The sequence below is a fragment of the Aptenodytes patagonicus genome, chromosome 13 (assembly GCF_965638725.1).
Source record: "Aptenodytes patagonicus chromosome 13, bAptPat1.pri.cur, whole genome shotgun sequence".
Lineage (NCBI taxonomy): Eukaryota > Metazoa > Chordata > Aves > Sphenisciformes > Spheniscidae > Aptenodytes > Aptenodytes patagonicus.
This window is the reverse complement of record NC_134961.1, coordinates 11,239,288-11,253,157: the sequence shown is the minus strand read 5'-3', so window position 1 is coordinate 11,253,157 and position 13,870 is coordinate 11,239,288. Positions and strand designations below refer to the sequence as shown.

The following is a 13,870-nucleotide window of genomic DNA, read 5'->3' as shown; positions in this document are numbered from 1 at the left end:
AATGGGAGGAGAAGGACCACACTCCAATTAGACCTCATCTCCCCCTTCCCTCTGAATGTCGCCTTCGAAAGGCCAAACCCTGCTCTTAGCGTGGGATTGCCGGCGAAGCATTTGGGCTTGTGTCTCTAGCTGGAATTTCACCCTCAGTCTGCTGTGCAGAATGTGGGTCACCTACTTAGATTTCAAAGGGGCTTGATACTGCACCTTGAAGTCTTAAATGAGAACTGTGTTTTTCTGTATTTGGTACCTCTTTTTTTTTCTACATTTTTAAGAAACCTTAAAAATGAATGTTTCCCCAGATAATTCAGGCTGCTTCATCTCACTGCCTCTATATAAGAACTAGGGTAGACGTATCAAGATGTCTACTCTGTATCAATCAAAGCAGTTAATTTCTTTAATAGTAACTTGAGATACAGCATCCTTTCACCTCCACTACCCCCAGAAATCGGACAGGAACCGTGGAGAGTAAGTACCACAGGTCTGAGCCCACAGGGAGAATAACAGATGGCAGAAAAAGCTTTGCCATTGAAAGTAACTTCTCACCGAGAACTACACTTGCGGTTTTACCACAAGTTTGCTGTCTTAATGACAGGATGCATCCTGCCATCGCTCGGAGGACTGGACTCCCATTGCAGGCGATGGGGGCTCTGTGGGAAAATCAATACCTGGAGGAGCCCAGCAGGAGCGGGGACGAATGGCCCGGCGTGGTGCAGGCAGCAGACGTGCTAGCTGTGTCACTCTGCAGCGGCAAATGCCATCGCTGCCGTAGCCCCCTAGCTTTCCTGAAGATTTATCTGGATACGAATGTGTGATTACTGTCAAATGATCAGTCCCAGTTGCTTTCGTTGACAATACGGAGCAGGGTTTCATTGTTCCCAAACTTCAATTCAGAAGCAAACTATTAAACACAGTATTTATCTTCCCACTGTGCAAAGTGCTGTGTTTAATATAATTACTTTTTTGAAAGGTCAGATTTACATAGTGAGCAGCAGAGGCTGCGATAGCACGGGAGGGGCGTTGCTGGCCCTTTTGCTCTTTACAAAACAGTTACGGCGGCAGATAACCAAGCATCAGCTTCCCACTGCCAGGTGGAAGTCAGGTCATAGAAACCCTGGAAGATAAATTGTCTTAGGCGATCAAGATAAATCTGCGTGGGTTCCTTCCCTCCACAGACGAGTGGGGGATGCTGACACAGCTGAATTGAAGCACAAGCCCCACTGCAGCTTCAAATTGGTGGAAACATAAACCCTCACTGCAGTGCAGGGGAGAGCCCCACCTTCCCACCGAGGCAGCCAGCACCTGGGAAATAAGGGATCTTTTTGTATCTCCTAACTCTTCTGTGCTAGCCTGCAGCAAGCAGCATCTGTATGTGATTTCTTGTAAATCATCTCTTGTGGCAGCCTGGAACCCCTTGAAATATTTTGTCTGCAATAATTTCTTTTAAGGGTATAAGTCACAGATGTTTTTCCCCAGTTTTTATTGGCTGAGAATATCCCAACCTTCCTAACAGCCCAGTGTGATCCTCCCGTTTGCAGGCCGTCTGCAGCTGGCATTGCTGCCCACAGGTGCTTGGACAACTCTTCACTTTCATCATGAATTAGTTATGGAAGAGGTTCACAGGGAGGCATGAAGCCCTCCTGGTTTTGCCAGGATGATCAAAGGCGAAGTTGAGGCACCTGCGTTAGCCCTGCAAAAGCTCTGCCAAGTCCATGCTGCAACAGCATTTTTGAAAAGGAAACCCGTGAGAGGTTACAGACTGCAGGGCAGCACGCCCAGGGCTTGTGTTAGGTTGGGTTTGTCTAGAGGTTGACTTTACACTTGATTTTAGACTAATGAAATGAGTGAGTCTGAAGAAGGGCCACTGAGATGGTCCTGGAGCTGGTGCATCTGGTGTACAAGGAGAAGCTGAGGGTTTCAGATTGTTTTTAACCCGGAGAAGCTGGCCTGAAGCTGTAGCTTGGACCAGAGGCCTCCAGAGTCCCTTCCAACCCACATTTCCCTAACTGTGAGTGCTCTTTTCCCATGCAATTTGTAAAAAGGTTTCCAAAACTTCACTCTCATAGATATGACTTATATTACTGCGTTGCTTAAAAGGAAAAATGAGTGGGGGTTCTGTTTAGAAGTTACTAGGCATATCGTGTGGTGAGCAGCGCCAAGACTTGTGCTGGGGTTCATAGGAAATCGCCAAGCCAAGTGGCTTATTGCCCAAGGACATGGTCACTTCTTAGCTCATGGGAAGTCTCAAACTACTGTTCCTTTAATTAAAATGTTAAGGGACTAAGTATGCCTTGTATGTAAGAAAAAGCTTTTAAAATAATTTTTAAGAAAGGATATTCTGCATGGTAAAACACTTTAAATTACAAAATTAAAAGTATAGACATGTTGAGTGCTCCCTTCCTTCCTTTTGTAATTTCTGTTCTTCATTTTCTCTTCCCTGAAGTACTTTTCTTCCAGTAATTGTCAACGAGGTTTTTGACCACAGGGTAAATATTTCTGGACTGAGTCAGGATATATTTAACTGGTATGAGCCAACCCTGTGAATGTAAATATACAGTTCGGGTTGGAGTAGTTCCTGAGCACAGATAGATGGGTGGTCCTTATGAGTCAGTCACAGCAGAGGAATTCAAAAAGGCTGTGTCCAGAGTAAAGTAATCACAACTTAATGGACAAATCTGATGGCCGTCAATAGAGGCTTGGAAATGAAGAGCTGTGACAAACTGTCAAGTAGTACACATCAGCCTTATAGTCCAATTATTTGGTGTAATTCCACGGTTAGCAGTCTGTCCCAGATAATACGGTTAATTAATACAATCAAAAACATCACGAGCCCTTATTGCTTTTCCACATTCTCCTTCTCCTCCTTCCCCAGTCGCAGCTCCTTGCCCTGTTTCTCCCTCCCTCCGGTTATCTCTGTAGCACTGGAGCTGGTATTGCTCCCTGTCCTCTTGACTCATCGTCTCCCTTGCCTCACCCACCAGCAGTGTACCATCTCCACCGGGTGCTTTGCTGGACGTAGGTTGGATCTGGACTGGGGGGATGTCACAGCAATGTGCAGGGCGGTGCGCTGCAGAGCATCGCTGCGATGAAAACCCACCAGCTTACCTATCCGAGCCACGGGGTCATCTGTGGCAGGCAGAAAATCACTTCCCTCTGTTCACCAGCCCTTCCTGCCTCATTTATACTGATCCTGCCCAAAGGGAGAGTAGCTCAGAAGCGATATTTGAATTTAGAGGCCTTGTGGGGAATTAGGAAGCAATGTGACTTCTCAGCTTCATGCATTACCGTAAGGAAAGGGCACAGTCTTCCTCTAATGGCATTTTATGTGCATAAAGCAATGTCAAAAGAATTGTAGCACACTAACAAGAAGATCAGCATTGTGCTCCTATTCTTGTTCATAGTCCAGTGTTGGTGGGGTTTGGAGATGAGCTGCTCTCTCCCACCTCCAGTGAATTCATGTGGGAAGGGGGTTCTTGTAAAGAGGTGGGTGTTCCCGTTGGCACAGAAATATGTGGTGGCAGCTTTGGGGAGGTTTTAAGGTAACACATGCTCCAAAACCGGCTGCAGGTTCATTTTCTGTGGTTGTTGGAGTAACGTGATGTGTGCAGGAAGAAATTTGTGTTTGGGATGTGTGGTGACAGAGTTACATCTGTGCTATTTCCACCTTCCACACACACCCCCACATGAGTCTTCATGGTAAATAATTCTCCGTAGTAAAACTGCCAGTTCTTCTCATACCAGCAAGTAAATGAATGAAATGTTGTTGTCTGTTCTTAAAGAAACGAGCCAAGATTTTGAAAGGTGACTTAATTTTGGGCACGTGCCACTTGTTCAGCTGTGGGATTTGGGGTTCCAGCCTGGGGTAAGAAATATATCCCAAAGGATGTATAAGTCTGGGAAAATGAAAGGAGAAGGGAAAGGATTAAAAAAAAAAAATATTGTGTTTTTGGAATATAAATAGACTGGAAATAGTCACAGAGAGCTCAGCATAGGGTGTGATCCCCACCACTGAAATGAATGTCTTTCTAGTGGTTTCAGTGGAAGAAAACGAGGTGCGGTAATGGGGTTTTGGGTCTGAGATTTATTTCTGCTCGTGTTCTTTCACATACACCAGTGTTTTTATGAATTCTTGAACACTAATTTAAGGGTAGGTTTTAAAACTCTTTTCCTTTATTTGCCAGCCAACAACATCTGCTTCTACGGGGAATGCTCCTACTACTGCTCAACTGAGCACGCCTTGTGTGGAAAACCAGATCAGATCGAAGGGTCTCTGGCTGCTTTCCTACCCGATTTGTCTTTAGCTAAAAGGAAAACCTGGAGAAACCCTTGGAGACGTTCCTACCACAAGCGCAAGAAAGCAGAGTGAGTAGTGGTGAGCAAAGGGTTCGCCAGCTGCAAAGGGTGATAGGAAAATAAAACACTGCTGCAGTTACTGCCCTTGCCTGATCTCAAGCATTGAGGCTTAGGAGAGCATCTGCATTTCTTCAGCGGGTCCAGCTCCTGGGAAAGGACAGAGTACTTACACTTGCAAGGAGCTCCAGCTTATGGTCCTGAACCTGAAAGGACCTTCAATGGCATAATTCCCTCGTGGGACAGATACCTCCAGTGGCTTTGACAGGATGCAACAGGACCTGTCTAAGCCCTATCAGAGGGAGAAAGATTCACTGCTATCAGCAGCCCTAAACAAGTCTCAGATGCTTTCATCATATGACTGATGGTGCAGCTGGTCTCCTAAATCTTGAAGCTATTAGCCAGGTAGTTTTCAATCTTGTGATTTTCTTCCTTTTTCATCAGTCACAAACTTTATCGGTTGCCTGCATTACTGGAAGCGGCCTGAAGAATTTGCTGCCTCTACCTGACCCTGCCCTCAATCAAACGTGATACAACTAGATCTTTGCAAAATAAAATTTTTTTTTTTTTTTAATACTCAGTAAGCTTTGTATGTCACATAAAATATCAAAATATTGGCTTTTCCAGATGGGAAGTTGATCCAGATTATTGTGAAGAGGTTAAACAAACGCCCCCGTATGACAGTGGGACCAGAATTCTGGATATAATGGATATGACAGTTTTTGATTTCCTAATGGGTATGTTTCATCTCTGTCAAAAATTAAATGCAATATTTAATTAGAATAAGAACCATTTCTTTCTACACCACCCTGCATAGCTCAGCAGTTTGCTAAAGTGTGGTTGAAGCTGTTTTCACTGTATGTGCCATTCTAGATGATTATGAGAAAATGCAGATTTACATGGTTATGTATTCCCATCAGTGCAGATTAAAGGAACAAAGATGTTCAGAAATGCAGAGTGAAGATGAACGCAGGTCAGGCTAGTCTCCTTCACAACAGTTAAGGACTTCACAGTTTGCTTTAGTGAGTGCTTTACTATTGTAATGTATGGCTCCTGGATGCACATGCAAGGACTGTTCATTATTGGCACATAGTTTTCAACCTGCAGTAGTATTCACTGCTGCTTGCTCTATAAACTGTCAGAGGGGGGGAAAAAAAGAGGTGTTGCTTTGTCACAAAGCAACTGTCATATGTATCAGGAAGTTTTTTTCTGTTTATGTAACCTGATTGGCATAAAATAATTATTAACAAGCAGGTAATAGTGACCTACTCCAAGCTTACTCAGTGGTTAACACTGAGACATTCTCATATGAAACCTGTTCTGCTGCAGCTAATAGACCTGTAAGGTGCCAACATACATACTTGATCCTCAGACACATGCCAGCATGGACATATCCTCTGCCATTGCCACTACTGAGATTTCTGCAATAGGCTGCAGCAGGAGAGACCAGATCACAGCTCAGGAGCCCTATGTGGCATCTATAAGTGGCTCAAGACCCGTGCCATGAAGACAAAATTCATAGCTTGGTACCAGTACTGCGCATATTGGCCTTAAAAAGCAGATCACGCCTCTGCCTGCCATGGGTGCCCAAAGAGAGCTGTTCAGCTGTGCCATTGCAGTAGCATCCTGATCCATATGTTAGAGCCATAATATCATTTTGGCTTTCCAGGCAGCCAGAAATTTGGACAAAGGTCTTGTTAGAGGAAAAACAGGATGTCTGGTCATGGTTCAAAAAGTTTAACACAATATTAGCAAAGTCATATGCATTAACATCCCTGCTTGAAGGATGCATTTTCCCCTCCCTAAGCTAAGCCTCACAACCGGCACGCGTACCATGGCTGCTTTGCATACCGTACTGACCCAGGGCTGGAGGAGTAGGGCTTGTTTTAACCAATGAAGTTCTGCTGGCTTAGGACATAGCCACCTCACGGATGACCAGGCTCTCTGAGTGCTGTGGTTTAACCTCAGCTGGCAACTGAGCACCACCCAGCCGCTCGCTCACTCCCCCCCGCCCCGGTGGGATGGGGGAGAGAATCGGAAGAGTAAAAGTGAGAAAACTTGTGGGTTGAGATAAAAACAGTTTAATAATTGAAATAAAATAATAATAATATTAATAATAGAATATACAAAGCAAGTGATGCACAATGCAATTGCTCACCACCCGCCGACCGATGCCCAGCCAGTCCCTGAGCAGCAGCCCCCCTGGCCAGCTTTCCCCCAGTTTATATACTGAGCATGACATCACATGGTATGGAATGTCCCTCTGGCCAGTTTGGGTCAGCTGTCCTGGCTGTGCCCCCTCCCAGCTTCTTGTGCACCTCCAGCCTGCTCAGTCGGTGGAGCATGGGAAGCTGAAAAGTCCTTGACTAGTGTAAGCACTGCTCAGCAATGACTAAAACATCGGTGTGTTATCAACATTATTCTCATCCTAAATCCAAAACACAGCACTGTACCAGCTACCAGGAAGAAAATTAACTCTATCCCAGTCAAAACCAGGACACAGAGCAGTTGAGATGCCATTTTATGTGAGAGGGATTTCCTTGGCGCACCCTAGGAGGGGTTGCTGGAGGGTGGGAAGGTTCATTTTGTCTCCCAATGGGTCCTCTAGAGCTTAAGTGTAAAAGCTACAGAGAGCTTGGAAAGCTCCCAGAGGCACAACAGCCCATCTTCCAGTACCGCACACTTTGGGCTTTCCACAGTAGAAGCAAATGAGCTCAGTAGACCCATTGCTTTCTCCGCCCTACACAGCCGTCGTGTTTGGGGAGCGCTGGGCTTCTCGCTGAACCGTAGCTTTTGTATTGCCCTGACCTGCAGGCTCAGCAGCAAGCCAGAGTGAGAACGGTCTTTTTTTCTCTTTATTCCATAGGTAACATGGATCGACATCACTACGAAACCTTTGAGAAGTTTGGAAATGAAACATTTATTATCCACTTAGATAATGGAAGAGGGTAAATACCTTTAATAATCTTGCTGGGGAAAAAAAAAGAAAAAAGTTAGTCTTTAAAACAGCCTTTGTCATGTTCTTGCTCTTATCTTTAGGTTTGGAAAATATTCCCATGACGAACTTTCCATATTGGTGCCTTTAAACCAGTGCTGCAGGTACGTTTCACCTCCGGAGCTGTTTCCCATTTTATACAGTTGTTTCCACTAACAGGACTGAAATGTTCAAGCGAATCTTGTATTGCATACCATGGAGAGGAGGAGATGTTGTGATCCTGCCCAGGGAGCCTGACCCGAGCTAGCCCTGCCCGTTGGCACTAACACGTTAAGTGCTTTGTTGAGATCAGGACCTTGCAGGAGCATGGCTGTGAGCTGTTGTCAGAGAGGCTTTATTAAGACAAAATACACATCCCATGGATGTCAAGTGGCAAAACTTCCCCCAGCTTGTTCAAGTGTTTCACGACGGCTTTCCACAGTGCCCATGGCCAGGATTTTTGGAGAGGACAGGTGACATTTAGAGTTTCAGGTTTGCACGGCTGGGACACAATGTGAGCTCTGTGTCTGCGGAGGCTCTGGGCATCCCTGCAGGGTGAGCTAGCGGGAGCCTCCGCTGCCACCACCAACATCCCAGCTCAATGCCACAAGCATCACGCGTGTCAGTGCCAGGATTGACGTGACCCCATGAATGCTGCACCAGATCCAGCCGGTGCCTTACCCAGCCGAGGAACATGAAGGCTGTCTGCACTTGACTGTAGAGCTGTGCTCCAAAACCTCTCCACCTTTAAGGGCTCCCAAAGATCACTGGCCAGGTGACAATGCCAGCTGCTCATTAGGACTGTGACAGTGCCTGTTTCTCATCATTTCAGATCACATAATGAGGTTTTTACGCTGTTATCGCTATGCTGACTATAAGCCTTTTAGCCCCATCAGGATCAATAGTGATGAAAATACTGATTTGCATTTTTTTTCTCCTTTTTCTCTTAGAATAAGGAAGTCTACCTATCTGCGATTACAGTTGTTAGCCAAGGAGGAATACAAACTCAGTCTCTTGATGAAGGAATCTTTACTAAAAGATAAAATAGCTCCCATTCTCTACCAGCCTCACTTGGAGGCGATGGACAGGCGGCTGCGGATTGTCCTCAAGGCTGTTAGTGACTGTATAGAAAAGGATGGTTATGACAATGTGGTTGAAAATGACTTTAACACTGATGTTAACACTGTTACGACCGAGAGGTAGTGAAATCGCAAGACTACGTTTTTACCAGCCAAGTAAAGAAGATTCAAAGAGGAAAAGAAAAAAAAAAAAAAGTCTTGCAAAAGACTGTATGTGCCACTTTGTGAATTCAGTGAATTCAGAAATGAGATATAATTGTTCCCAAAGTAGGTAAAGTGTAGACTCTGCAAAGGCTTAGTTCATTACGAAAAATAAGTCTAATGTGATGCTTTTCATTAGTTCCTAAAGAGAGATTATGAAAAGATTCAGAAAATACTCAGATCATTGACAGACAACAGTCTGATAGCAAAACACCTCCTGTCCTTTTTGTATAGAAAGGAGGCCTTTACTTAATATTTTGTATTTATATATGGTATATCTATGAAACCCCAGACCTACCTACCAAATTGAACTAAGAGGGCATAGTTTTGTGACTCACACTTTATTTGTGGTGACAGTCCACTTAGTATTTTGTGTTAACCCTTTAAGTGCTCTAATCCACTGTATCTTATTTAAATCGAATGCTTTTTTTCCCCAGCTACTCGGCATTTAAAGGGTTAAGGCATTTTGAACTTTTAAAGGCAAAAAATCATAATTATTAAAATAATAATAAATACAGTGGTTACCGGAAGAGAATTTCACTAGTTGTGCGTTGACAGGAATACTTGAATGTTGGTTTTACAAAGTGATGTAAAATGACAAGTTGTACTATTTGTCCATAAGAAGGTGGCAGCTCTTATCTTTCTAGACTATCATAGCCGAGCTGCTACTTTTCAACTTTGCTTTTGATAGTTTTGTGTAAATATATACATATATGGGTAAAAAGCTGCTTTCAGCAGCTCTAGGCTTACTTTTGCAGCATTTTTGTGGAATTGTTTGCAACGTGGTAAAAGTGCAATAAAGATATGGCAAAATGTGTAGCCATCGTGTCTAAATGGATTCATTTTTCACTGGAAATCTTGTTCAGAGCAAAGCTGTGTACAATAGCCAAGTAGTTGTTTAAATTGTCATCCCCTTTTGTAGCAACAGCAAGTCAAGCTACAGTAGGGAATTGGTGATTAATACACATTAAAACTCCGATAAGGACCATGGTGTCGAAAATGGCTAATCTTTCATATGAAAGCATTGTTTTGACTATTGTTTCAGCATCCCTTCTTCTTGCAATTATAGCTGTAGAAACAAGTTGTAGAGCAACACCTCTAAAAGATTATGGCTTGACACACTGCCCAGAGGATTGAGATACATCAGTTCCTCTGACTTGGGTAGCAAAAGCCCTTGCACAACCCAGAAAATCTCAGCCTAAATTATCTAGAAACATGATATCCTCAACCAAAAATTTTTGAATCATGTACAGCTGAGTTCATGTAATATGTGTGGAGACTTTCAGCCCAAAAGCAAGCTAAAAATTGAACAAGTGGCTGTATTTGACTTGTGAAAACATGGTGTGGTACAGAAGGCATCCCTCATTGCTCTTCTGGGCGAGGAGAGAATTTATTATGACAATATTCATCACAACTATAATTCAAAGCTGTCATTTGTTTCATTTTATGTCTCTTCTCAGGGATTTATAAACATATACTTTAAAAGCTTGTAGCCAGATAGACTAAAATGTAAGCATTTCAGCATATTAAAATTATGAATGACAGAAAGAGCTGCTATATAGTCTCATTCACTTCTTAGGTTGATATATCATCACTAAAAATATGTCTTTTACTATTTTACTGCCCATTTCAAATTCCCATGACTCTCACATACATGGCATACAAAGACAACAGAACATCTCAGATTATACAACTGTCCATGAACTTGGAAAATTTCTGTTACCCTGTGGCTTTTTTTTTCACTTTCCAAGACCCACCTGTGGTAGCAAGGATGTTCTCTGTTAAGGTGGTGCTTGCACTACAGCTCTCACTCCCCATTACTTTATCCTCAATGCCTGGCTGTGGTTTCCCTGCAGGTGCAGCTTTTTCTCACTAAGAGATTGTGCCGGGACAGCAGACAGGAGCTATAAAATCACCTCCCTGGCACAGCTCTGCTTTCTGCTTCTGGGGTCAGGTCAGCCAGAGGCTCTGCAAACCTGGTTTTCTTTTGGAAAGCAGCACTTGGCAGCCTCTTAGCTCATAGAGGAGCAGATACAGCAATGGTCTTTGTTCTTTAGAAGCTGGGTTGTAGGTCAGGAGCCTCTGGTAGGGTGGTTCAAGCTGAAGGTTTCTGCAGAAGGCTGCCTGGTGCTGTCAGGGATATAAACTTACTGTTATGAACCCAGTTCTGCATTTCTATAAGCAGAATTAGTAGTGTTTCTATAGAATAATTAACTAAAGGTCACTCATCCTTGCCATATTGTAACCAGCTCTGTAGGGTCTCCAGTTTCTTTCCTTTCCTGAACTTTAATGCTTCCCCTTGCAAGCTCTGTGCTACAGCTTTCTAGACCTATAAAAATTCTTCTTGTCACCAGTCCTAAATTAGACATACAGAGAAGCTGAAGGGGAGGCTATTCTTTGGGATGAGACATGCGAGCATCTTGGAAGGAGGGAGGTATTAGCTGAGAAGCTGGGAGAGGTCTCCTTTCCTCTGTGCTCTGATGAGAAATTGGAGTGAATTAACCACACCTGAGCAGTGCAAGCCTAAATACACCGCAGGGTGCTCAGGCAATGCATAGCAACAGCTGAGTTCAGGTCCTTTGTGTGGCCGGAGGAGATGAGGGCACGGGATTGATCTGGGGGTTATTTCAAGAAGTGGAAGGGCTGATTAATTAAACAAGCTGTGGAGTTGGTGCTTGGTATCTACCAGGAAGCTCTGGTGTGTTTGCATTCATGCTGCCAGGTAGTTAGAGCTTTGACTCATGCTAATTTTCTAGGTGTTTGGGAAGGGAAAAGAATTACTGCCTTGTTCTGATGCTTCTTTTTTACGTGGGCAGGGGTGAGTGGGCATGACAGATGGGAAACTGGAGCGGGGAAGTGAACTTGTGGCTCTGCCTTTCAGCTTTTGGGGCTAACACAGCCTGGAGAATAGCTCTGTACAGCCCAGGGAGGGGCAAACCTCCACTTTCTGGTGCATCTGCATTGCCCCAAGACAGAGCTAGCAGCTGGCCTGAATTTCTTCTCCTGAAAACCTCATGGGTTTTTGAGAGCCTTTAGGGAAAGGGTGGTGTTCTCCCGGAGTGAAACGCATCCTTCTACAGGCAATAAGGGCTTTCTGAGCTGTCTCAGCAGTAGGTACCGTTTGAGGGTGCCTTTGCACAGGGACAGTTTGTTCTTGGGGGTTCTCGTAGGGAGGACACCATGGGTTTGATGTGCAGAGGTCATGCACTTCAGCATGCATGTGTGACAGCAGATTACCACGGTGCAAGACGATGGCTCTGAAAGGACTGTCATTGTGCATTAGGTCAGTAATCCATGAACTAAGGAGGATTAGCATGACACAGTGTAACATCTCTTTAGGAGTCCTACATATCTACCAGACAAAAAGATTCGCTCTAAGAAGATAAATAAATGTCAGAATCCAATTGGTTTGTCTCTGAATCTCAAAAATGGGTGTAGCAACAGCACCTAGGCAATAATGTACCAAGAAATCTGCAGTCGTCTATCAGGGGCATAACATGTTCAGCACAATAAATATAGTATGCACAATAAATAACAGATAAAAATAGATATTATACTTCTAAAAGCACCTAATTACAACTGTATCTGACACCCTAGAATAGCTTACTGTATTCTCCTGAATAATTCAGATGAGACCCTCATTTTGTTTTGCTGTTTTTCTGTTATTTAAGCACCAAAGGAAATTCACACAAATTAAAAAAAAAAAAGCTCTCATTGTTGAATTAGATATCACTGTTGTGATCAGCAGTACTGGGCAGAGCCTGTGATGTATATACAAGCTGCAAGCCTGAAGGAGATTGCAGCATAAGCAGCAGCAAGAAGCGTTGCGTAGGAGGAGGGAACCTGGGATTTCAGCCTGACTGTTGCCTTTGGGCGCTGAACTGAAAATGAACTTGTCTTATGTGGGCGTTAAAGGGAGGAGCGTCCAAAGGGTATTCTGTTTCCTGCTAGTGGGTCTGTACATGGTACCTATAGGTCCAAGGGGGATGTCCTGCTCTTTTCCATTGCAGCGATTGCATCGTCCCCTTAACACATCCAAATTCCACCTGAAGACTGTCCCTGCGTCAAGGCTTTTGTGGCCCCAGCCTAAGTGTATTGAGTGTCCAGCTTGGAGCTGGACATATACTAGAGCCTTGATAATTTGCATCCTGATGGAGCAAACTTTCTTCTAGTACTGAATGTATGACTGCAAAATTAATTTTCCAGAAATTATTCCAGGTACTGGTTGTTTCTATGGACTTTCTTGCCAGTGGTGTTTTACTAAAATATTTGGGGTTCAATAGGCAGAAATAAACATACACAAGGAAGATTCTTTTTAAACTGTAAATTGAGTGTTTGAGGGAAATGTTGAGTTGCCTGGGACAAGTTTTCACACGGAATTTCAAGTTATTAGCAGTTAGAAGCTGCTGGGTTTCTTGAGAATATTTTTTTATGCTAAAAGTGATTCATAGGTAGCCTCCAGCCATAACTCAGTCTGTGACCAGATCAAACTGAATTATCTGCTTGCTTCTGCATTTGCATCAGTAAAGTACCAATCCAATGCTTTTGGGGGCTGTCTAGAAAAAAAATTTTTTAAAAAAAAAGCAATTCAATTTGGTGGGTCAAAAGACCTGAGGACGGAGGTCAGATCAGCTCTGGTCATGGGTGAAAATGAAGCATAAACAAAAAGGAGGCTATTGATTCGGCAGTACCAGTACCTCTTCCTCTAATGCAAGGTCAGAGCAAAAGTTTGTGTCTGGAGATTGTCTTCAAGAGCTGCTGGAATACATGCTATCTGCTGCTCCATCTTTTTAGAGATATTAAATACTTTCAAAGGTTTTCCATTTATGCAACTTTGATGTAGTTAACATGAAGAAGTAAGGGGATTTTGAGCAGGTTGAGGGGAATGCCCGCATTTGTATCCAATCCACTATATGAAGATTTACGTGCTGGGAGATCAGCTCCTCTCTTTCAAATGACCTTCATACACAATCAGCCCCCATCCCCCGTCAGAAGTAGCATGTGTTATGCCTTGAATCTTGCTCAGATATGGGCCCAAACCCAGCAGCTTGCAGATGGAATTGGCAGCTTGAGCTAAAGCAGAATATCTCGAAATTGGAGGTGTCAGATCAGAGCACTCTCCACTTCTATGAATGTGGGAATCTGGGTCATGTTGTGCCTTGGCCACAGTAATGAATGACATTAAGATCCCTACATAAAGTCCGCTGCCAATTCTTCTAGAAAGGTGCTCACTGATTGATAGACATATGTGCAAAACCACCTACATGCT

General features: G+C 43.7%; 1 protein-coding gene across 1 annotated transcript in view; it reads left to right on the top strand.

Moving 5' to 3' along the window:
- The window catches only part of FAM20C (FAM20C golgi associated secretory pathway kinase), a 62,870-nt gene extending 53,450 nt beyond the window's left edge, over nt 1-9,420 (top strand). The window contains exons 6-10 of the mRNA XM_076351541.1: nt 4,179-4,359; nt 4,975-5,084; nt 7,214-7,295; nt 7,387-7,446; nt 8,272-9,420. Coding sequence (XP_076207656.1) covers nt 4,179-4,359; nt 4,975-5,084; nt 7,214-7,295; nt 7,387-7,446; nt 8,272-8,524 — 686 coding nt within the window. The 3' untranslated portion in view covers nt 8,525-9,420. The remainder of the gene's footprint in view (nt 1-4,178; nt 4,360-4,974; nt 5,085-7,213; nt 7,296-7,386; nt 7,447-8,271) is intronic.
- Nucleotides 9,421-13,870: the final 4,450 nt, after the last annotated feature.